We start from the raw sequence: 25,766 nt of genomic DNA, 5'->3' as shown, positions 1-25,766 counted from the left end.
AAAATTGTTACAAATTCGAATGATAAAGTCAACTGTACTACCAAATTTAACACAATTTTAATATTAAAGTCCTTGTACCTCAATTATCTTTTTAATATAATAAACCTAATGCTCAAATGAAGAATGAAGAAAAACTCAGTTCTCAGCGACCAAGGGGGTTGATGGACCCTTTTTAAACTTAGAACACAGACAAATATATTTTTTATAAAAGTCACGGTAAAATTTCGAGTTTTATAATTAAGACTTTAATTTTTAACACTTATTTATAATTAATGCCATAAACTGTTGTATAAATGTAACATTGTTTTGAATGTTTAAACATTGTGTTTTTATATAATGTCGTTTAACTGTTAGTAACATCCATATCTTTACAAAAGATAGCATCTAAAAGTATATTAAATTATTAAATATTAAAAATCTTCTATAATTTCTTCGTCAAGTCTATGGTAGCAATAGGACATGGATTATATCTACTTCTAAGTTAAACATAATATGATATGTTTTTGTAAAAATACATTCTCTGAAGTAACACTATAAGCAGGCAATCAAGGCACGATTCAAAAAGTAATAAAAGAATGTTTTATCAGTTGCAGCAGCATATGTAATATCTTTTCAACAAAATGTAAAATTATTTTTAATGTGAAGAAGATAATTTTTTTTAAATGAAATATAACAAGAATTTATAAACAGAGTTACAAATGTCCCCCGCATCACGAAAGTTTTATATGTAGCATGTCACAAAATATAACCTATAACAAACTATGTTAATCTTTGACCTCTAAGTGTGACCTTGGAGGTAGGGACCCATATTTTGCGCCTGTCATATCGTTTTATAATTGGGATTATTTGTGCAAAGTATATGTGTTTTGAAAATCCCTAGATCTATGAAAAAGTTATGGAATGGACATAAAATATACCCTATAACAGACTACGTAAATCTTTGACCTCTAAGTGCGACCTTAACATTGGAGGTAGGGACACAGGTGTGACTATTTGTGCCAAGTATTTTCAAAATCCCTTGATCTATGAAGAAGATATGGACGGGACACAAAGTATACCATATACCAGACTCCCGTAAGTGTGACATTGACCTTGGAGATAGGGTGCAGGTGTTGCACTTAACATTTCTTATTATTGTGACTATTTGTGCCAAGTTATTTTAAAATCCCTTGAACTATGAAGAAGAATATCAGACACAAAATATACCCTATAACAGAATATGTTAATTTTTTACCTCTAAGTATGACCTTGATCTTGGAGGTAGGGATGCAGGTATTGCGCATGAATATCGTCTTATTATATTGACTATTTGTGCCAAGTATTTTCAAAATTCTTTGATCTATGAAAAAGTTATGGACCGAACACAAACTATACCCTTTAACAGACTATGTTAATCTTTAACCTCCAACTTTGACCTTGACCTTGGAAGAAGGTGACCGATTGTTGGGCATGACACATTGTCTCATTATTATGAACAATTTTGGCAAGTATTTACAAAATCACTTCAACGATAAGAAAGTTATGGACCGGACACGACATATACCCTAAAATAGACAATGTTGACATTGAATGAGCAAGCGCGACCTTTACCCTGAAGGTAGGGGTCAGGTTGTTGCGCATGACACATCGTCTTATTAAAACAAACATTTGTGCCAAGTTATTTCAAATTCCTTTGATAAATGACAAAGTTATGGACCGGACACGAAAGTGTGACGGACGGACCGACCGACAAAGCCTATTTCTATACCCCCTTTTTTCTTCGAAAAGGCGGGGGACAATAACGGGACATGACGTAAACGGGTAGTTTCAAGATCATGTGTAAAAAAAAACTATCTTACTCAAGTCATTTCAAAATAAGAGACCCGGTTTAAGGGGAAACTAGACAGAATTGGTCTTTATAATGAAATGGTCCCATGATTCAATTTTCTAGTTATTCTTTTTCTTTTAATTAACTTCTAGAATAAGTTCATTGATCTTCTGATCAAGAAACACAATTGTTCCAGACAAGCATTTTGTATACTCTTAAAATACAACTGGTACGGAATGAAACTCTAAGCACTGAATTTTCGCATAGCTGAAAAGGCACTCATACAGACCTTCAAATGTAAACTAAATGTTACTTCGGAAAATATTAAGGAACTTAAACTTGGACGAAAGTAATTTCTGATGGTGTTTTTTTCATTGAGAATAGATTTAGACATTTCCAATAATTTCACTTATATCAAAACACTGTTACGCAATTTTACAAAAAAATTGCATTGGATGGGAACCAAGTGTCCAGGCTTTTTGGAAGTGTCTGGAGTCGACCAACTAGCCCGTCATACCATAAGCTGCCATAAATCTCAGAAGTTATGACAGAACAATAATGCATATCACGGTGCATTGTGACACCGGCAAGTTGATACGAGTAATTTCCTATTGAAATTGTTTGTGATTTTAAAATTACATTTAATGATAGTCGTCCATACAAGGCGTGCTCATAAACACGTATAACTGCTACAGGTGATGATACAGTCACTTTTCTAGATATTGTTCTCATTCCTGTACATATTTCGTGTTCTTCTTCACGATCCTCATTGACGATGCAACATTGACTTTCATATAAAAGCCAATGATTAATCATTTGCTGCACATGGGATACTTCGTTTGATATTCTGAAGTAAAAAGGAAATGCATTTAAGATAAAGTTTCGATAATATAATGTAGAATGTACTTATAATATAAAGCCCCCGATTTGATTTTAGATTTTGTCCTGATTCATTGAAAAGCCCATCAACTCAATATTCCTCATTCTCCTCAATGATACTCGAACATTGAGTTTTCCATAGTCTTAACTATCCAACCGCCAGTTTGTCATTTCGTCTAAAAACTTTCATTTTTGGCCATAATTGGTAAACATAATTACGTTATACATTTGGGAACACCAACTTTTCGGACAAGAGCTTTCCAGTGACATTTCTATACTTTGACTTCTGAATAACCTTGACTATTGAGCTTTCGGTTAAATGATACAATAACGCTTGAACAATCCCTTTAAAGGCATATATTTCTGTGGCTTTGACATCAAAATAGCATTGACTTATAATGTTACCAATTCTAAAATTGGCCATTATTTACCTAATTCTTAAAGGAATGACTTCATACTTTCCATTACACCACTATTGAAAAGGTATTTTTATGGCATATCTTTCTTCGACCTTACTTTAATCTCAAAATAACTTGACCTTTAAAGTTGTTTAACTACCTAAACATTGGATTTAACTTCCCTAATACTGAACGAAATTACTTAAAATTTGGCCACAATAACTCTGTAGAAATAAAAATTGCGTATATTTCTTTGACTTTAACTTCGGAATGAATTTGTAATTTAAGGTATAACTGTTACTGTTTAACAAAAAAAACTTGCATACTTTACTGGACATAATTATTGCATATTTGTCCAGCACATTACTTAATTTTGTGACTTTAACCTCTGAATGCCCATTTATTTTTAAGGTTTTTTTGTCAATAAAGCTAACATTAGTCATAACTATATTACAACAGAACAGATTTACTTCAAACAAAACCATGGCAATCCGTTTGTCATCACCCATTTTATGGTTTTGACACATAAATGACCTTGAAAAAATTATTATCGACGAGTTAAATAAATTTGGTATTTTTTTTCGACTTAAATATTATGTTTATTACATATCCAAAGTAAGTATGGTTACCAGTTAAAAAGCGTCATTTTTCTTTGACGCGCACAGATAGCCAACATTAACCTCCTTAAAGCTACATGCCTCCAGATGAGTCAAAATATCTTAATAAAATCAAACTTGATAAAATTGTACTAGGATTTTAGGAATGATAAAATGATCCAAGATTCAAGTAATATTTTACATTTTGTGTGCGATCAATGACTGATTTTTCAGTATTTACAACTATATTTCTACTGCGTTACTAACGCAGTAAGGGCTATTTAAGTATATTTTGACCACTTTTTGGTAATTAACGTGGGTTGTAAGCGCCATTGATAATGCGTTTATTGCTTCCTTTTGGTTACTTCACAATATTAGACATTCAAATAAATTTTCAAACATTTCATGAAAATTATTTTGAATCTGGAGGCGTGCTGCTTTAAAAAATATGGCGCAAATAACGCCACGTCAACGTGTTATTACACTTGTGTATTATGTGCCTTTATTTCACACCTGCACTGGTTTATGTCCTGTCAAATATTAATCAGTCACTTTTAACACAAATGGGACATTTTTCCCAATCATAAAACATATTAAAGAGTTATAAACCTAGTTTTTGACAGTGATTTTACAAAAGTGCAGCGATAACTATTAACAAGCATATGGAATAAAAATCAATACGATAGTCAGACCCTTACTGACTCATTAATTACCACAATGCAACAGATAAAGATTGTGCTCCGTGTGAGCAATTATTTATAAGTGTTTTAAAGTGTTTAAAAAATGGGTTTATTAATTCAGACTTTGCTAACATATTTCCTAACACCCAGTTTTAATATTTTACAAATGGATTTAACAAACATTATAGTGGAATAATCACTGATAAAGATGGAAACGCAAGGAAAATATACCCGAGTACAGTATTCTGTACATGTACTGATGTAGCGTAAACGCTGGAACATTAAAAAAGATGAATGGCAAGCACTGTTTGTTTTATATGCAGGCTGGCTGGTTAATATTTATCGGACCAGAATGCATATTTAATGTATGGTTCATTGACAAATGCTACAAATGACCATGAAATTAGGATCAAGTCTGGTGAAGTCTACAAATAAAATGCACAGTGATGACAAAGTTACCAGCATACAATACTGGCATTACACAAAGAATAAAGATTTTGCAGGTAAATTAACTTTAAAAGAACATAAGATATGTCTGTCCATGTAAAAACTGCACACTCTCAAATTGAGAGCTGTAACTTTGTTATTTTTGAATCGATTGTCTTCAAACTTGAACATAAAAATCTTCAAGGATATCCCTTAAAAATAACCAGCCAAACCTTGACCTTCACTCATAAATGACCTTGACTTTGAAGGTCAAAAAACCGTCAAATAATTGAAATTTTCATTTTTTTGGCAATTATTGGCTGTAACTTTGTTATTTTTGAATGGATTGACATAATTATCTTCAGGGATATATTTTGGGGTCAAAAGGTGAAAGGTCAAGGTCACTATTACCTTGATAATGAAAACAGTTACCGTCCGTTAGCAATTTGTCAGTTAGCAATTTGGTTTCCAGAGCATAACTTAAGTTCCATTTGACCCACAATGTTCAAACTTCATAGGATGATTGTCCATATTGGGTAGAAGACCCCTATTGATTTTGGGGTCAAAAAGTCAAAGTCACTATTACCTTAAAACTGAAAACAGTTTCCGAAGCATAACTTAAGTTTCATTTGACCCACAATGTTCAAACTTCATAGGATGATTGTCCATATTTGGTAAAAGACCCCTATTGATTTTGGGGTCAAAAAGTCAAAGCTCAAGGTCACTATTACCTTAAAACTGATAACAGTTTCCGGAGCATAACTTAAGTTTCATTTGACCCACAATGTTCAAACTTCATAGGATGATTGTCCATATTGGGTAGAATACACCTATTGATTTTGGGGTCAAAAGGTCAAAGGTCAAGGTCACTATTACCTTGATACTGAAAACAAATTCTGTCCGTTAGCAATTTGTCCGTAAGCAATTTGGTTTCCGGAGCATAACTTAAGTTCCATTTAGCCCACAATGTTCAAACTTCATAGGATGATTGTCCATATTGGGTAGAAGACCCCTATTGATTTTAGGGTCAAAAGGTCAAAGTCACTATTACCTTAAATCTGAAAACACTTTGCGAAGCATAACTTAAGTTCCATTTGACCCACAATGTTCAAACCTTATAGGATGATTGTCCATATTGGGTAGAAGACCCCTATTGATTTTGGGGTCAAAAGGTCAAAGGTCAAGGTCACTATTACTTTGATACTTAAAACAGTTTCTGGAGCATAACTTCAGTTCCATTTGACCCACAATGTTCAAACTTCATAGGATGATTGTCCATATTGGATAGAAGACCCCTATTGATTTTGGGGTCACAAGGTCAAAGGTGAAGGTCACTATTACCTTAAAATTGAAATCAGTTTCCGGAGCATAACTAAAGTTCCATTTGGCCCACAATATTCAAACTCTTTAGGATGATTGTCCATAAAAGGTCGAAGACTTCTATTGATTTTAGGGTCACAAGGTCAAAGGTTAAGGTCATTATTAATAACTTAAGTATTAATCAACATACATCTGTAAAATTTTATAGGATGAACAGCTAATTCCCATGTCTTACAAATGCTTCACCCTTACTAAAAAAAAACACTTTCGGGCATATAATGCTCCGCCTAGCGTTGCTCTTGAATTAGAATTAGAATTTGGGTTGTATTTTTTAAATTGCCTGCTAAAGTCTTTAATCATGTGTGTTGTACATAAATGATGAATAGTGAAGTTTTCCGGAATCGCATTACCTTTAACAATTCCATAGCATTGATTTAGATACGTTTTCAAGTTGCTAGAATTAAAGGTATGAGTGACGCTTGTAATAAAGCAAAACTGTAATCCGTTTCGATTTTGTGTATTTTTATTTTTGTACCCATCATATTCATTTGTCGTTTAAGTGTCGAGAGAAAAAGTTCAATCCTCGGTATTGTATGTTGTGTTGACAACATGTCAGCTATTGAAACAGCCGGAAGTTCTGGTTTAACTACTGCTGAATATAAAAATGTTTTTTTTTTGTCCTGCAATATTTGATATCACTGAACCTTTAGCATCCAGGTAAATAGTTAACTTGTTTTTGTCGGATAAGTGTTTCATTAATTTTATTTGTTTGTCAGATATCATAATAACTGTGAATGGATCAAGACCTATGTTTCTTATATAGGAGTCGTTTTCCTTATCGTAACTCTCTTGTAGAATTTGTATTTCCGCCAAAGTATTGTTGTATAAATTTTCTTTCTGAACTACCTCAGATACTATTTTTCGTAGGACGTCATTATTTGGGAAAGTTGTGAAATGACATTCTCTCATTTGTTCAATGTCATCTGTTATTACATTATTCTAATACGTTTTAAGAGATGATGACTTCATAATTTCATCGGCTACTTTTTGTCTTTTAATTCCGGTAATATTTCTTCGGTTTACTTCATTTTCATTGTGCTGAATGCAGCAATTTACCATGCAGTGTACGACTATCTGTGATTCAAAGCTTGGATTATTGTGAATTTGAAATTCAAATTTCCCCTTGTATAAATGGCCCCTTACATCGAGCAGTTGCCACGAGGAAGGTTCCTAGTACTTTTCTACTTCGAGCAGCTTTAATGTTGTGAGATTTGAATGCCAAAACACATCCTTTATATAATTTGTTCGTTTTTTTTCTGAAAAACATCCGTCCAATTGCGCTTAAGCGTCTTACTTTCCTTCCATTACTATAAATCTTTTCAACAGGCTGCATTTTACACCATTCATCAAAAGTCAAGATGAATTGGAACTTAGACATATCAGCACTGGTAATGTTTATATCACAATCATCAATATCAAATTCATCCATTTCAGCATATGACTCGTTATAGATTTCATCTTCACTACACGTTTTGCTCAAGTATTCAGGAGAAGATTGATTTTATCCTTTTTTTCTTCATATCATTAGTGTCTGAATTATCGCTTATGATGTCCTCATTATTTTCAGTATACTTTTCACTACATGTTATGTTAAATAATTCTTCGTGATATGAAAAAGATTTAATCTATTTCCTTTTTTTTCTTCTTGCCTTTAGAGTCTAAATTCTCACTTACGATTTCCTCATTATTCTCAGTTTTCACGTCTTTCTCAGGATTCTCACGTTGAAAGTCATCGTAAGGTACATGATAGTGTCTTTCATCAAGTTAAATGTCTTTTGATTTGCTTGTACTTCCCTCTTCATCTTGTTCCATTATTTCATTTGACTCATTATAAGCATAATTTTCACTACACGCTTTGTTAGATAATTCATCATGAAATGGACAAGATTTAATCTTTTTCCTTCTTTTCTTCTTGCCTTTAGTGTCTAAATTCTCACTTATGATTTCCTCATTATTTTCAGTTTTCACGTCTTTCTCAGGATTCTCACGTTGAAAGTCATCGTCAGGTACATGATAGTGTTTTTCATCAAGTTAAATGTCTTTTGATTTGCTTGTACTTTCATTTTCATCTTGTTCCATTATTTTATTTGACTCATTATAAGCATAATTCTCACTCCACGCTTTCTTAGATAATTCATCATGAAATGGAGAAGATTTAATCTTTTTCCTTTTTTTCCTCTTGCTTTTAGAGTCTAAATTCTCACTTAAGATTTCCTCATTATTTTCAGTTTTCACGTCTTTCTCAGGATTCTCACGTTGAAAGTCATCGTCAGGTACATGATAGTGTTTTTCATCAAGTTAAATGTCTTTTGATTTGCTTGTACTTTCATTTTCATCTTGTTCCATTATTTCATTTGACTCATTATAAGCATAATTTTCACTACACGCTTTGTTAGATAATTCATCATGATATGGACAAGATTTAATCTTTTTCCTTTTTTTCTTCTTGCCTATAGTGTCTAAATTCTCACTTATGATTTCCTCATTATTTTCAGTTTTCACGTCTTTTTCAGGATTCTCACGTTGAAAGTCATCGTCAGGTACATGATAGTGTCTCTCATCAAGTAAAGTGTCTTTTGATTTGCTTGTACTTTCATTTTCATCTTGTTCCATTATTTCATTTGACTCATTATAAGCATAATTCTCACAACACGCTTTGTTAGATAATTCATCATGAAATGGAGAAGATTTAATCTTTTTCCTTCTTTTCTTCTTGCCTATAGTGTCTAAAATCTCACTTATGTTTTCCTCATTATTTTCAGTTTTCACGTCTTCTTCAGGATTCTCACGTTGAAAGTCATCGTCAGGTACATGATAGTGTTTTTCATCAAGTATATTGTCTTTTGATTTGCTTGTACTTTCCTTCTCATCTTGTTCCATTATTTCATATAACTCATTAAAATTTCCATCTCCACTGGATGTTTTGTTCAATAACTCACATGAATAACCGACCCTTGTTCCACGTTCAATATTCGATTGGTGTTCTTACGTGCCCTCTTTCATTGCAGGGACCTTTATTTCTTCTTGTATTTTTGTCATTTTATTTTCATTAGCAGGGTAGATGGTTGTTTCTTTATTTTGTTCTTGCACATTACAATATTTTGCTGCTTCAGCCCTCTTTCTTTCAACTAATATCTGAAGACTTGACATTTCGACGTCAAGTTTTGCTCTACTTTTCTTCTTTTTCGGCATGTTGATTCTAAAATGGAAAGAAAGCAAAAACATTTTAACTTATATCAACTTTTACAGCAATTTCAATGAGAAAACAAGATTGGCGAAAAACGACTCTTGGCTTTTTTTTATTTTTCTAAAAGCTAACATATAAGCGGTTTAAATAAATCTTCAATAAGAAAGTTGAAGAAAAACATTGGTAGCATGAATCCTTTCTATAAATAAATGACAAAGTTTAGAAAATACAATCAAAATTCAGTTGTTTGTCCACGTATTAATCAAATCCGCAATTAAATAACAAACTCATGAAAAAGGTCCTTTAAAGAAACAAGAAAAATTCATTAATTTGACCTTGACAATGTAAATTTAAAGTCAGTATCACATATTAATTATTTGATATGAGGGTTTGGTACATGTAATAAGTCTTGTTTTGACGAAATTTAAATAAATTCCATACATTAGTAACACAATTATGACAATTTAACCAAAATTCAATAAGTTGACCTGGACGGTCAATGTCCTTTAAAGGTCAAGGTCTTGTCGAGAATGTTGTTGTTTAGTCAAAGTAGGAAGATAATCTTTTTATAAGTTACAAGTTACAGCCAAATTTACCAATAATGAGTAAAAATTCAATAATTTGACCTTTAAGGTCAAGGTCATAAATAGTTTAAGTCAATTTGAGTTTGATGTACATAAAGATCCTATACTTAAGAATATGTGTATAGCACAGATAAATTAAGAAGAGCACCGCTTGGCGGATTATTATATGCCCGAAAGTGTTTTTTTAGTAAGGATGAAGCATTTGTAAGACATTACATACATTAAATAAAGTATTATCCCCTTCAAATAGCAATCCTCCTATAAAGTTTGAATTTTGTGGGCCAAATGGAACTTAAGTTATGCTCTGCAAACTGTTTTCAGTTTTGAGGTAACAGCGACCTTGAACTTTGACCTTGTGACCCCAAAGTCAATAGGAGTGTTCTACCCAATATGGACAATCATCCTATGAAGTTTAAACACTATGCGCTAAATAGAAATTAAGTTATATTCTGGAAACTGTTTTTAGTTTTAAAGTATTAGTAACCTTGACATTTGACATTGTGACACAAAAAACAATAAGGGTATTCTACTCAATATGGACAATCATCCTTTGAAGTGTGAATATTGTGGGCAAAATAGACCTTAACTTATGCTCCGGAAACTGTTTTCAGTTTTAATGTAATAGTGACCTTGACCTTTGTCCTTGTAACACCAAAATCAATGGGGTCTTGTACCCAATATGGCCACTTATCCTATAAAGTTTGAAGACTGTGTGCCAAATGGAACTTAAGTTATGCTTCGGAAACTGTTTTCAGTTTTAAGGTGATAATGACCTTGACATTTGACCTTGTGACCCCAAAATCAATAGGGGTCTTCTACCCAATATGGACAATCATCCTATGAAGTTTGAATATTGTGGGCCAAATGAAACTTTAGTTATGCTTCAGAAACCTAGTTGCTAACTGACGGACGGACGGACGTTCTAACAGGAGAGTAATTATGTGGCTACTCCATTGTTCTCTCTATTGTTCTTTTTAACCACACAAAAGAAAATAGCCACACAAGTAAAAAATTGCTGGCAAATGCAGCAATGTGATTGTCACGGCGAAAAACAAAAAATAAAGAGAAAAAACACCCTCAACAAAAACAAAAAGTCTCCAAATAGCATTGCGCTGAATTGACATGTTAACTTGTTGAGAAGGTTTTTAAGTATTATAATGTAACTTGTTACAAGAGCAATGTACATGTATATGTAGTAAAGCAGTTATTTATCATTCTTGTGTACTGCACACCTCTTGAGTGAGATCTATCCAAGAAGTTTAATGTTGATATCTCAAAGGCTTTATTAGTTATGACCTGGACAAAAATTAAGTATGAAAAATAACATAGGACAATAACTGAAAAAAGGCATTCTTATATGCTGCTTTCCACCTAAATGAGATCTATCCATCTGAAGTTTCAAGTTGTAACCTCGAACACTTTTTGAGATAAGCTCCAGACAAAACGTATAAAACATAACAAAAGGCAATAACTCAAAAATTATAACGGATAGAGTTCTCATTCTTGTGCATATCATTCTTTCTTAATCAGATCTATTCACCTATAAAGTTTCATGTTGACAGCTCAAAGACTTTTTGACTTATGCTCCACTCAGGTGAAAAAATAAGTATGAAAATTAACAAAGGGCAATAACTAAAAAATTATGAAGTGTGGAGTTATCACTCTTGCGCACTGCAACTTCCTGAGTAAGATCTATCTACCTATGAAGGTTCATGTTGATATCTCAAAGACTTTTGTAGTTATACTCTGGACAAAATTTAAGTATGAAAAATAACAAAAGGCAATTACTGAAAAATAATGCACGGTTTTGTGCTGCACTCCTCCTCAATGAGATCTATCTGCCTATGAAGTTTCAAGTTGTTACCTCTAACACTTTTTCAGATATGCTCCGGACACAAAGTATGAAAAATAACAAATGGCAGTACCTTAGAAAATAAAAAGGGTAGAGTTAACATTTTTTTCGCTCAACAGTCCTCCTCACAAAGTCTATCCACCTATGAAGTTTCATATTGACATCTCAATTTTTTTACTTAATTTATACTCCATTCAGGTGAAAATTAAGTATTAAAAAAGTAATAAAAGGCAATAACTCAAAAATTAGGAAAGGTAGAGTTATCACTAAGTGAGATCTAACCACCTATGAAGTTTTATGTTGACATCTCATAGGCTTTTTTTTTCAGTTATGCTCTGGACAAAAATTAAGTTTGAAAAATCACAAAGGGCAATAACTGAAAAATTATGCAGGGTAGAGTTATCATTCTTGTGCACTGCATTTCTCTTAAATTTGATTTATCCACCTATGAAGTTTCAAGTTGATATCTCCACCAATGAAGTTTCAAGTTAATACTTTTTTAGATATGATCCGGACAAAAAAAATTAATGTGGATGGACTGACGGCAGGAAGGACATATGGACGGACGGAGACTAATTCTATAACCCCCTCGCATTTGCTCATATCTAACATATCTAAAGGAAACTCAGAATTTTGCTCACAATAATGAGACATGAATTCTGAATGAAGTTTGATGTTGTGGTAAAGGCTTGATTTACGGACCAACTTAAGTTATCGTACAACCTGGTATGGTGAATGTTTATTGTGAAACGCATATAGAAAACCAAGTGTCAGTTTAGTGAAAAAAATGTGTTATTGCGCAAGAAAAATGAAATTATTCAAAAAAGACAATTAAAGCTTTTAATTGCAAATATAGAAACTTAGAAATGTAATGTTCAAAAGACATTTTACACGTGAAAAGATTTACTCCGACATGAGAACACATAAGTCCAACTTTCTCGTCCTTTCCTGTTTTCGCATTTTCGTATTTTGAGGCGAAGAAGCGAAAATACGACATGGCGTAAATCAGCCACCATACATAATCCTTTAATTAATATACTATTTGAGAGACCGGTGCGTATACAATCACTGTAGGGAACGTTTTACAGTATCGCGTTTTCCGGTTACAGTATAGAATTTTAAAGATTGAGGATTATTTGTTGGGAGGACAGGTACCGGTCCATACTACAAGTAGTTTAGTTTCTAAAAGATGTTTTTGTGCTTTGCTTGTAAGGAACAGAATCCGGTATCTAGCCAAATATTTCTTCAGACTCTGCACCGCAGATTTATCGCTATATTGTCTCATAAATATGCAGATTTGACAGTTTGAAAATTTGAATCGAGAGACCATCGCATTTTAAATTTCTTCATTTTCGACATTATGTATGCATGCCTAGAATAAGTAAATCTGCAAGACGTTAGTCCCTTATGTTAAGAAACGTTTCTAAAAGTAAATGACCAGTTGAACCTATTTTCTTGTTCGTTAAATGCGCCCGTCTGTCTAGATCTTACACATGTGTGTGCAATCTCATCCGCTTAGTAACTACTTGATTAAATGTGATGAAATTTACATGACTATCTACCAATTAAGTTGTCCAAATGGTTTCGGTTGCAATCGGGGATACGAAAGCCCAAAACATAGATTTTGAAAAAAGGCAATGTTTAAAGACCCTTCTCATCTCGAACCAAAAGCATTCAAATCAAATCATGATCATGGGGTCATTTCGAATGCTTCTTTGTTGAAGTTACGATTATTTTGTCATTATTAAATTATAGGTCGTTTTTTTATTTCAGACATCCTGTATAGCAGTTATCATGTTTCTGAAAAAGAAAATAATATTGAAAGAGTATAAATTAAGGTCAGACTATTACATTATCTTCTCTAGTGAGCCTGATGGACGTACATAAAAGTGGCAGAGTCGGGATAAGGCCGTCGATTTCAAATCATCTTTCATTTACTGCTGAATTTGAATCAAATCATGACTTTGGATTATTTGTATGTAAGGAATCTATCAAGCTAATTTACGGAAGGTCGGTGGTTCTAGTCAGGTTCCCGCTCGTGTTTGAAATGTTTCACAAAAGGTATCTAGGGTTTTTCTTTACACTTAAGTAGGAATGTTTTCACATGACCTCAGTGTCGTTGAAACTTAAAATCCAAGAAAGCCAAAAGTAACAAACCCTTTTAAGTATTTACAAAATACATTATGGTAGATGGAAATTCCAAATTAAAATAAAATTTAAGATTGATATATTGCTCACTTAAATACTGTTTAATCATTCTTAAGGCATTGCCTGCTTGTTAATTCTGCATTTTGACAGCTTAACCATGGTATGCAGGCTTCATAACCTCCGATCCCCGGTCAAAATTTCATTTTATTTAGTTTCACTCATTGTATTCTCGTTTAGGGCACACGCACTTTTTAACCTGGTGATAATATGCCGCTTTTCATAGAATGGAAATAACGTGTCACATTGAAAGTTCCATGATAACCGCCACATGAACACATCCACAGATGTTAAAAAATCTAAAGTGTACCAGTTCATGTTTAATGTGAATTCTGCCGAAGCCGATGCTAGGAGGCGTGGTTACCACTATCGTCTATGAACAGGTTTAATCAAACTGAGCCAGCAACATTTTCATGTTTTCCGTGTTGGACTTCTGTTAAAGATTCTTTTTTCTCTATTTTATTACTAATAGGCATTATTATAATGTGTAATGAAATCAAGCAATAATCTTTCTTCTCTCAATACAATTCGATAAAAGTTACTGTTGTTGTCATGAAAACAGTCATTACTTAGGACATTACTTATTCATCAAAAAAGTCTCAATCTGAAACTTAAAATAAAAAAATAGCAAACTACTAGTATAACTTCTGCTGAAGAAAAAAAGTAATACAACCTTTCAAGAATGTATTAAATAGAAAGGTATGAGTAATTTCATAACAATAAGCGATACACGAACTTTGTTTGAAATTTGGCAAGTATCCTAAACTGTAACCGAAATCTGGGTATAAACTAGATCTATGCTGTAACTCTTCAAAATTAACCTCGCTCTATACTGTAACACTGGTTATTTTTTCACAGGAAAATAGGTTCAACTGGTCATTTACTTTTATATAAACGTTTCTAAACACAAAGGACTAATGTTTTGTACATTTACTTTATATAGGCATGCTTAAATAATGTCGGAATGGGAGAAAAATGCGTTGGTCTCTCGATTCAAATTTTTAAACTGTCAAATCTGCACATTTATGAGACAATTTAGCGATATATCTGGGGTGCAGGGTCTGAAGAAACATTTGGCTAGATACCGGATTCTGTTCCTTACAAGCAAAGCACTAAAACAACTTTACGAAATTAAACTAATAGTAGTATGGACCTGACTTAAAATCACGTACTTCTTTTCTCATAAATAATCCTCCATCTTAAAAATTTTATACTGTAACCGAAAAACGCGATACTGTAACACGTTCCCTACGGTGACAATGTTAACTGGTGAATTTCTGAAGTGTGTCGAAAGGATGCGCGGAAATGTGTTAATATAAAACACTGATATATTGTGTGTTGATAAAATACTGATTAGATTCTATATGGTTATGAAAAAAAAACTGTTTCTATGTAACTTTTCACTGAAATGGGCTGTACAATGATTGCGTGAAAAATCAATAAAATGTCGGCTGTAGAAATCGAAAGGCATTTTGTCACGTGACTTATGCCCATGCTACCGAAAACTACCCATCACAATATCACGGCGTTGAGACGCCGTGAAATAAAAGCATTACGGAATGAATGACATAAAAGAGAAAGAACAGTTACCTATTGTCCCTCTAGCCACATAATTACCCTCCTGTGAGTGCGGATAGAGAGACAGACGGACGGACGGACGGACTCTAGGGGGCATAACATAATATATGCCCGAAATTGTTTCGGGCATATAAAAAACTCATTTAATTATCAATAGATATAATTGAAATTAAATGTATGTACAGATTGAAAATATAAAACTACAGAAAATATTTGCATTTCCAACGTTAACCCGGCATGACTGTAACAATACCTTTAGTGTTTTTTTTTGTTTTTTTTGTTCTTGTTTTTTGTTGTTGTTTTTTTTGTTTTTTGTTTTGTTTTGTTTTTTCAAAAAAAAAAATCGACCTCAAAATAGATATATGTGTATTGAAAACTCGCACGAAACATCGGACAGGCGAATTTTTCATAATCGATCAGATAATACTATTAAGAAAAAATGCATAGAAACAATTATAACGAAAACAGCTAGACTACTGCTATTTTAAGATTTAGTAGTATTTGCCGAGATTTAAACACGACCGGAACTTACATATTTGTACTAAATATTATCAGTATCCATTGGCATATTTATGTGTTATCATCCGAAAACCACCCGTTTGCAAAATAAGTAAAATTTAGTTGCCTGAACCAAGATTCAAACATACCTTTAAGCAATTTTCACCCAAACAAACTAATTTTCAGAATAAATATTACGTTAAAAAGAAAAAGGGTTTGGTAACAATAAGTGTTACTTTTGGATTGGTGTTGCTCTTTAGTAAGTTTATTAAATTTACATTTTGGAGTGCACTGTTACGTATATTTACCTTAAGTTTAGAAATCTTTAAATGAAACAAAATAAGAAAAACTATGACAAATACATTGTAAAAAGATATTAAAATTTATTCAGCAATAAACTATATATCATTATAAAACTAATATGATATTTATGACTTGCTAATTTTGATAAATAGATAAGAAATAGAGGGTTTAAGTAAATTTACTTGACTTCAATTTGTTAATGTAACGTATTCAATTTTTCGTTTAATTAAATTCGTATCTCAAGATTTTCCATGCGCACAACATATGAGCCGCGCCATGACAAAACCAACGTACTGCGTTTGCGACAAGCATGGATCCAGACCAGCCTACGCATCCGCACAGTCTGATCAGGATCCATGCTGTTGGCTATCAGTTTCTCTACTTGTAATAGAGTTGGTAAGCGAACAGCATGGATCCTTATCAGACTGCGTGGATGCGCAGGCTGGTCTGGATCCATGCTGGTCGCAAACCCGTTACGTTGGTTTTGTCATGACGCGGCTCATATTTTTTAGACAGGTTCAAATAGTTTAATGCTTTAACTCGTGAACATTAACTTAGACTTGCTACACAAAAAATTAACGCCGCCAGCAATCACCCCAAACTCTGAAGAGTGATTGCTTCACCAAAGAAAGAAACCAAAATATGTACACATATAATTATTCGTATTCCAATTAGTAATGTTGAAATTTGAGAACTGTTGTACTGTTTGGAGTAAAGGAAATGTTAGTTCCAATAAATGAAGCAAGAACTCGGCCTTTGACTTGATAAGTTAACATTTTGTCCATAGATCTGGAACATTGACGGAAAAAATGAAAAGAAGTCTTAAAATCCAAAAGTTATATTTAAAGAGCTCTATAAAAACACGTTTGCTGAAATTGGCATAACATCTATAAAATGGTAAGATTAAATAATTAATAATAATCGATGAAACACTCTTAATATATATATATATATAAAAAAGGTAAAGGTCTTGTTTATTATAGCGTCACCCCTACTGAAAGGGCCAGCCATTTTGACTTATGAGACACCTTTTGGTTGCATACCATGTACCTCCAAATTCCTACCACTATGCCAGGCGCGAGGCAACCATTCATTTTAACTACCTCGCGGCTCACGAAGCGGCCATTTCGGAACGAGTCCCACGAGAAACATTCATCCTTCAATTAACGCTCCCCGTGGGGCTCGAACCTTCGACCTCCCGATCCGAAGGCGGACGCCATAACCACTAGGCCATCGGTACCGTATGTGTTACAGTATGTGTTATTAAATGAAACTGTAGTGTTTGTTTAGTGTTCTATTTCTAACACTGAAGACTACATCCTGATTATTTTTCCATTCGCAAGACCCCAGGCGCTTGCATGTCGTAATAGTAATGTATTGAGTTTTATCTTTTAATTTTAACGTGTTTTTATGACGGTTCCGCGGTTACTTCGTTGTCAGTCATTGTGTATGTTTAGTTTTAGCTTTATCTCTAGAAGTATATTTCGATGTTAATTCTAATAGCAAAGCAAGACTGAATATTTTTTATCTAATGTTGTCCATCAAACTTTGTCCGAAGTAGAAATAAACACAAACAACAGGTTAGCATTACAGTCTTAACAAGATTATGATTGTTGTAAAACGCCACACAGCGGACGACCTCTTAAACAGATTTGAGAACAATCTGTCAGTGCAAGAACGTAATCGAGAAATACTTTTTAGCTATGAACACTAAATTAAAATTTGAATAATAAAATAAAGATTGAGTTGCAAAACAGCCTTAATCAGTTGCTGTCATAAAACTTAATATTTGTTTTGCGTAAATTGGATTTCGTCATTTCATCGAGTGAGCTTCAAAAAAACATAATACTTTTTTGAAACTCGTGATATGAATTAAAATCACACACACACACACACACACGCGCACGCGCACGCGCACGCACACGCACACGCACACACACACACACACACACACACACACACGCGCGCGCACACGCGCGCGCACACGCACACGCACACGCACGCACCAACACACACACACACACACACACACACACAAAACAATTATAACTGGTATAAAAATATGAATTGATTTTATTTATAACATTTTCAGCGTGTACTACACTGAACAAAAGTTCTAACCGATCACCCTGAGTTTTCGCTTATATATGAAAAAGAATAATACCAATAGATCCGACTTTTATTTTATTTCGAAGAGAATGAACATACTGAGAATAATAAATTATAACATTTTTCTATTTAAATAATACTGTATCGATATTAAAAAAAAAATTTTTATGAACAGCCACTCACCTGTCTGATAGAGGCCCCAGCATTCAACATTCGAACTGCTACGGCACGATCCTGCATCGACATTTGTGCCATGTTTTATGTTTTTTCACTTATAAAGTTAACAAGGATTTATACAATGTAACATTTAATACTCACCACGCTCTGCACGAACATTTCGTGCCAAAATGTGTAAACCTAGCCCTGTCTCCCGCGTGAGTGCATGGAACCGTATTAAATTATTTTTCATTCCACAAATCAGTAGAAAATGACACAAAAATGACCTCTGTAAAATTTTATAAGGATCTATTGACCCGTTATAAAATAATCAAAATTTAAAAAGTGATCGGTTAGAACTTTTGTTAAGTGTATATACAAAAACTTACAAATATTTTCACTAACTGTGAAGTATACACATGCAGCACAGTTGCACACTGCGTACAAACATATGAATTATCTACGTCTAATTAAATAAAAGCAATGTCAAAGTCGAAAATGTCATTTAAGAAACGCGAGCTTAACTGTTAGAAAAAATCATACAAATTTACTCTTAGACATACTTTCTTTTTTTAAATGTTCACAAGTGTCAAAACAAGCTGTTACACCAATTGTTAATCATCGGTATGACAAGAGATCATTAGCGTATTTTCTTAGCACTTTCAATCTGCTTGAGACGATCGTTTGCGTATTTCAAGACTCCTTTTTCCAGGAACAAAACTAGACAGTGCAATTGTGCTAATGGTTAAACTGCTTGCATTAGGAAATGCATTATCATCTTGAATAATAATGAACCTGAAAGATCTACACATTATGAACCTAAAATTAAATAATATTTTTCTTCTTTAGAATGGACAAACATGAGTTTTTAACGTTAAAATAATATTTAAAAAGCATGCCATATGCACAGATGTGCTACATGTAAAATCATTTGCCATAAAAGTAGCAAAATGTAAACAAAGTATTGTTTTGACTTCCATACAAACTACTTTATCACTATAATTTTACTTATTGTCAAAGGTAACAGAAGCTTAATAAAGTTCAGGTAATAGGCCAATGAGTAACCTTTTAGGAAACGATAAGAGGTCACCATAAAAGTAGCCTTTAATATTTAAATAAAAAAGCATAACTGAGTAATAGTGTGTCTTTAAATAAGAAATATTACATATAAACTTTATTCAAAATAAAACAAATTGTTCTCAGTTTGAAAAATTTATGTATCAAATAACATGTAAGGTAAACAATTTCTGCAGACAAATGAATTAAACTACTATTGTTCATAACTACGTATATGTATGTGCTGTCAAATCCTCAACTCATCAACATTAGCCATTAAGGTTCGAACAGTTTGTGACATTGTTTAAAGGAACTCAAAACCACAGTTAAACCATAAAGAAATATCTTTCATAATATTGCATTAAGTTTTAAGATAGTTCAGTTGTACGTTACGATGTAAAAACAACAACAGCAACAACATTCGCATGTTCAAATGTCATTTCTATAATAAATTCGCACACCATTCTCAGAAAGACTTTTGACTGTTATGTACGTAAACTGAATGTAAACAATAAATTATCTCCAAACATATGGTAAATCACTGTAATGTTATACAATCTCTTAGGAAATGTATGAGAAATATTTCATTTGATTGCTGCTCTTCTGACAAGTTTCACATTATTTGTATTACCTCTGAATTGGCATTTTTTCACCATAATGCATGAATTTAGTTGAAGAAAGTATCCCAAATTTATCATTTTTAGTTAGTTTAGTTAGTTACACATTTTTGATTCTGGTTTGTGTTTTCTTAACAGCAAAATAGAAATGTATATAGAGAATAATAGGTTGGTGCCGTGGATGGAGAAAGTTTATCTGGCGAGGCGGAGGAATTTATTGGGTGAGCCGAAGGCGAACCCAATAAATTCCGGAGCAGAGCCAGATAAACTTTCTCCATCCACGGCACCAATCTATTATTCTATTTATCCTGTCACCGTTTTTTTTAAAGAATTTTATTTAATCACCCTATCGAAAATGTTTCTATATAAACAAAGAAGGTCCGAAGCGTGCATTATTCTACAACAATGCACTCGCCGTTCTTATTATCTCCTGTGTATTTTCACATTTAGGGCGCCATTTTGTTTGAAAAATGTCATAAATAAAAACAATTTTTTGCCGAAGTTTGTTGTGAAAACTATCTAGAATGAAAGAAAATGGTCTAACTAAGAAAATGAATTCGAACACCAATATCTTTTATTCAGTCGTTAACGCTGTACAGACGTTTAAAGTATTGTTTACGTGACGTCACAATGTAGCGCCAAACAGCACGTGCAAAACAATCAAATCAAATACGCTATTTTAATGTCGCAAACGAGTTAAGTTTCACATTTATTTCACTTTTAATAATTTTTATTTCGCTTGAAAAAGTATAGAGTGAAATAAAATAAACAAACAAAGTTTTATCAACGTTTCCAAAATTCGTAATTCTACACACAGAAGATTTAACGACGGTTTTTATATTTTTTCTTGAAAAGTAGTCCGACAAACATGCATACCACGTGATCAAGTGCCGTAGATCAGTAAAAATATACGGCACCTTGTTATCGGGTCGAAATTGATACAAGTGACAGGATAAATTTATTATTGCTTATTCAGATTATTTTGATACATGTACCAATGTTATATTTAAGTTATATAATCTGATAATACGAGATGACCATGTGACTACTTTCAATTCTCATTCACATGATTCTGTATCATACATGATTTTGACATTATCGAACCTAGTCTTCGATTTTTAATATTTGTTTTATTATATTCTATCTCAGAATTGTATCATAGTTTGGGGACCTTTCTGTTGAAAATGTGTCAGAGTTACATCGTATACATATACATGCACAGTGCATTAACTGGAGTGCAGGTATCAGTTACCCGCACTCCAGAGCATGCCCATTGATTGGCTCATCTTTGCAGGGGTTTACTTATTGTGACGACAGAGAAAGGGAAAGCGACAGAAACATCACATCCAGATGCTCGGTCATTGGTTACTTTTTCTGGGGTTTCATATTTGGCAACAGGGAACGTGTTTTTTTGTTTGACTGTGATACAAAAGAGAAAGAACATCAAAACACTCGGCAATCTTATTAATAATTGGGGGATACGCCCCCTCGCATAAATTAGATAGCCTCGTGTTTGGATGCTCTTTCTATTACTAAATATTACGTAAAACAAAATAGAATGAGTCATGTTTTCCATGCAAAGTACACTTTTATTGACATTTACAACACAATGCAATCTAAACATGAATGTAAAATGTTCGTAAGAATATGATATTTTAAATATTATAAACTCTCTGTCTCTCTTTCTCTCTCTTTCGGACTACATAAACTGTCATACGTAAAATAACTTACTTATAAACTTTACAACAAACAAAGCATTCAAATGCATACAAAATCATTAACAGAAACAATATTTGATATCTCAGTTGCAAGATAATATTTTTCAAATGCTGGTTGTAGTCTACAAGAAATATGCTAACCAAATAACACTTTCCGATATATTAAGTAAATTCCTGCACATAAAAAGCGGACTTATGTCTCAACCAGTCACTAATAGGTTTTCCTCAATCTGTTCATACCTGGAATAATGTAAATATATTGGCTTAGTGAAAATATAAGGAACTAAGGTATATAACTAACTGAACAAAAAAAAAATTATACCAAATTCATGTTAAGCATACCAACATGCATGTTGAAATGTACACACGTGTTTTATTATATTTTAACTGTCAAAAATTAAAACTTATTAGAAGTCTTTGTGTTAAATGCGACATTAAAATTTGAATAGTTGCATCTTTTGAAATCATATAACAAGTATTTGTACATTCAACTAATAATAACTTATGAGGTAAATGAATTTGGTTTTATCCAGGATTTCTACCTGTAGAGAATCGTAAACATTATTTAAACATATGTATGTATATCATAGACTTTAAAAGACAAAACGTACCTGAACTACCAATCCCCATAAATCCGCGAAATCCATTTCCTCTAGTGCTTCCTCCCCCGATTTCTACACCTCCAGTGTTACCGCCCGCTATGTTGCTACCAGCTAGGTTACTACCACCTTGTAAAATTAAGATCTCGTTAAATGTGTTTATTCAGTTTCTACATTCGTTATCATTGTAAAACAACTTAAATATATTTAATAAAAAAATCTTTTTGCAAAATGCAATTAACATAATCATTTCGAAAAGCTAGAACAAATAATTTTATAGAGAAATATTTTAATATACCTAAACTTCCAGCACCTCCCATTGTAATTTTACCGAATCCGGCCCCAATACCACCAAAGCCTCCATTGATTACACCCAAACCACCAGCCATACCGCCAAGACCGCCAAGTGCACCATTACCTCCTCCAAGTCCACTATTATCATCAAGTCCATTATTACCACCAAGTCTACCATTACCACCAAGTCCACCATTACCACCAATACCATCATTACTGCCAAATCCACCATTGCCACCAAGTCCACCATTACCGCCAATTGCACCATCATTTCCGCCAAGCCTGCTATCTCCGCTAAGTCATTCATACCATAAGTCAAAAACATTGGGCCCCCAATTTCGCGTTCCCCAAAGGCCCCCATGCCTTAGTAACTTTACCTCCAAGTCCCCCTTTAACCCCCAAAGCCGGTTTTACCGCAAATTGACTTATGTCCCCCTTTTCCGTCAATTCCCCCTTTAAAAGCCCACCCTTCTGCCCAATTCGCTTACGAACCCACCATTACCGCAAGCCCAATTACGCCAAGTCCCCCATTACCCCCGATTGCTCTATTTCCCCCAAACACCTTGTCAAACAAAACTTATAGAGGTTTAAAAATTGGGAAAATTGATAGATTTAAAATAATGCGTAATCACATATTAGTTTTAATTGAGGAAAAATAGTGAACACGAAAAAAAATTTAAAAAACTTACAAAATTTTTGTCATCTAAAAATCAAGTTTTGGAATGTTAATGAATTGGATAAACATTTCATCAAAATACTGCTATTAATTAATTGACATACTTCCATTCAATCCAGCATTATTCATGATTCCACCTCCAAGTCCTCTAAGGCTTCCATACCCAATTCTACCACCTAATTTGCTGCCTCCAATTAGGAAACCACCACCAAATCCTACATTTCCATTCAATGATCCACCGCCAATTCCTACATTTCCATTCAATGATCTACCACCAGTTCCACTATTTGCAGTCGAACCACCTCCAAATCCATTTAGAATGCCACCTACCATATTCCTTCCACTGCCTAAAGCATACATTTCATTGTTGAATATTCAATAAATTTTATTTCAATGAATATGTTTAATTAATTTGCACCAACGATTTATTTATAACTTAATTAATTGAAAATCAAATGGTGCATGCAACGTCTTATTATTTGTAACTCATTGATTATTTTATAGTAATTACTTCCAATCATACCTCCATCACTAGGGCCTCCGACCCCATTGAATGTTCCGCTTCCAGTTACGCCGCCTCCATTACTAGCACCACTCTCAGTCGTACCGCCTCCATTTTCAGCTCTTCCTCCAACCGTATTGCCACTATTTAAAGTACCTCCCCCAATCGTACCTCCTCCTAACATATTACCACCACTTATTCCAAACCCACCTCCATATATGTTACCTCCACCAAGAGAACTGCTGGATGCGAACATCAATCCCGCATTTCTGCTAGGCCCATAACCACCTGAAATAAAAATGTTCTTTGACATTACTAAAGATTATAGCTCATTTAAGTTAAGTTTGATGTGATTATTTTTTCGTTTTCGTTACCTTGCCACAGAGAGGTTTACTAGATTTTGCATTAATATCAATTATCATTAACGTATTCAAGATGATATTAACATTAATGGGATTCAGACATTATGTCCATATTCAAACATTTATTCATTAAAAGTTCGTGATAAGGTTTTATGTCCTGCGTCATTTTTTACTTTATGACTTACCAGTTAACCTACTGCTCCAACCACCGGTGTTACCTCCTCCTGAATTAGATAGGCAAGTTCTAATATTAGTTTAATTGTTATATCTATCAGTAACCAATCCTTAAAGTTTGTTACATATATAGAGGATATTGAATGAGTGTAAGTTCAATACTGAATTTATTGCACGAGTTGTATTATGCGAGCCTCTGGCGAGCATAATATTATTTTATTCAACGAGTGCAATAAATTCAGTAATGAACTTACACGAATTTAATATTCTATTTATCACATACCCAAAATAAAGACCGTTTAAAGTGAAATAAGAGTCATTTTTCATTGACGCGTCTATAGTATAACGCTAACATTTAGCGCGTCTTTACACTATGTTTGTTTAACGCTAATGACGTCACGTCAAATATATGCACGGCCGTGCAATACCATATTTACGGAATTGCAAAATCGGCACGGGTGTGTGATAAAAATTGATAAGGTAAAACTATATTTATTTTATTCTTAAGCCTCCTCTCTTCCTTTGCCTTTCGATACCTCCCAGTTTCATTTTTGGTTTCTTTTGTTTCAATTTTTTGTTCGGTGCCCTACTGGATGCCTCTCTGTATAACTGGATGTTGTCGGTATCTGCCTTCCATGAACATCGCCATCCCTGGTTGATCTTTGTATTCATATTTTAACCGTCATATTTGCATTCATCGGACAAATGTTATATTTAAATTTAAACAATTATAAATTACTATTCACGATACATTTGTCATATTTCCTTTTTTTCAATTGCTATTACTTATGTGTGTACCGATAAATATTATATTTGAAAATATTAAGATTAAATAAAACATGGACAAAGATTATAGATTTTTTATTTATAAATTTGAGACTAACCATAGCTATTTATTCCAGCGCCTAAGACATCAGATACCACCAGCAAAGTGCATATGGAGGCTAATGTGAACTTCATGCTGCAGTTAGTAGACAAGATACGTTTGAAAAAAACAACATATATGATAAATCGTTTATGGCAAACCATAACAAAATGAATAAACCGTGATTTCATTTTACAAAATTTTCAAGTGAGTATATTTTATATCATTGTGCTGCATATTCAGGTAATGAAATGTAATTAAAAAA

At 33.3% G+C, this 25,766-nt stretch overlaps 2 protein-coding genes across 2 annotated transcripts; both read right to left on the bottom strand.

The window, feature by feature from the left end:
* Window positions 1-8,464: 8,464 nt before the first annotated feature.
* LOC132755919 (uncharacterized) lies at window positions 8,465-9,046 on the bottom strand. The gene has a single exon (XM_060746857.1). The coding sequence runs from the start codon at window positions 9,044-9,046 to the stop codon at window positions 8,465-8,467; it is 582 nt and encodes a 193-aa protein (XP_060602840.1).
* Window positions 9,047-22,810: 13,764 nt separating this feature from the next.
* Window positions 22,811-24,413, bottom strand: LOC132755916 (uncharacterized). The gene is made up of 4 exons (XM_060746856.1): window positions 24,122-24,413; window positions 23,703-23,945; window positions 22,927-23,211; window positions 22,811-22,824 (listed from the first exon to the last, which is right to left on the bottom strand). The coding sequence occupies exons 1-4, from the start codon at window positions 24,411-24,413 to the stop codon at window positions 22,811-22,813; spliced, it is 834 nt and encodes a 277-aa protein (XP_060602839.1).
* Window positions 24,414-25,766: the final 1,353 nt, after the last annotated feature.

The sequence above is a fragment of the Ruditapes philippinarum genome, unplaced genomic scaffold (assembly GCF_026571515.1).
Source record: "Ruditapes philippinarum isolate M1 unplaced genomic scaffold, ASM2657151v2 ctg2208_1_1_1_1, whole genome shotgun sequence".
NCBI classification, from domain to species: Eukaryota; Metazoa; Mollusca; class Bivalvia; order Venerida; family Veneridae; genus Ruditapes; species Ruditapes philippinarum.
Note: the sequence above shows the minus strand (reverse complement) of the source record. Positions and strands in the feature narration are given on the sequence as shown.

Coding starts and splice junctions, on each gene's coding strand:
- LOC132755916 (XM_060746856.1), bottom strand. CDS start 24,413: ATGTCAAAGAACATTTTTATTTCAGGTGGTTATGGGCCTAGCAGAAAT. Junction 23,946..24,121: donor CGGAGGCCCTAGTGATGGAG/GTATGATTGGAA, acceptor TGTATGCTTTAG/GCAGTGGAAGGAATATGGTA. Junction 23,212..23,702: donor TAATGCTGGATTGAATGGAA/GTATGTCAATTA, acceptor GACTTAGCGGAG/ATAGCAGGCTTGGCGGAAAT.
- LOC132755919 (XM_060746857.1), bottom strand. CDS start 9,046: ATGGAACAAGATGAGAAGGAAAGTACAAGCAAATCAAAAGACAATATA.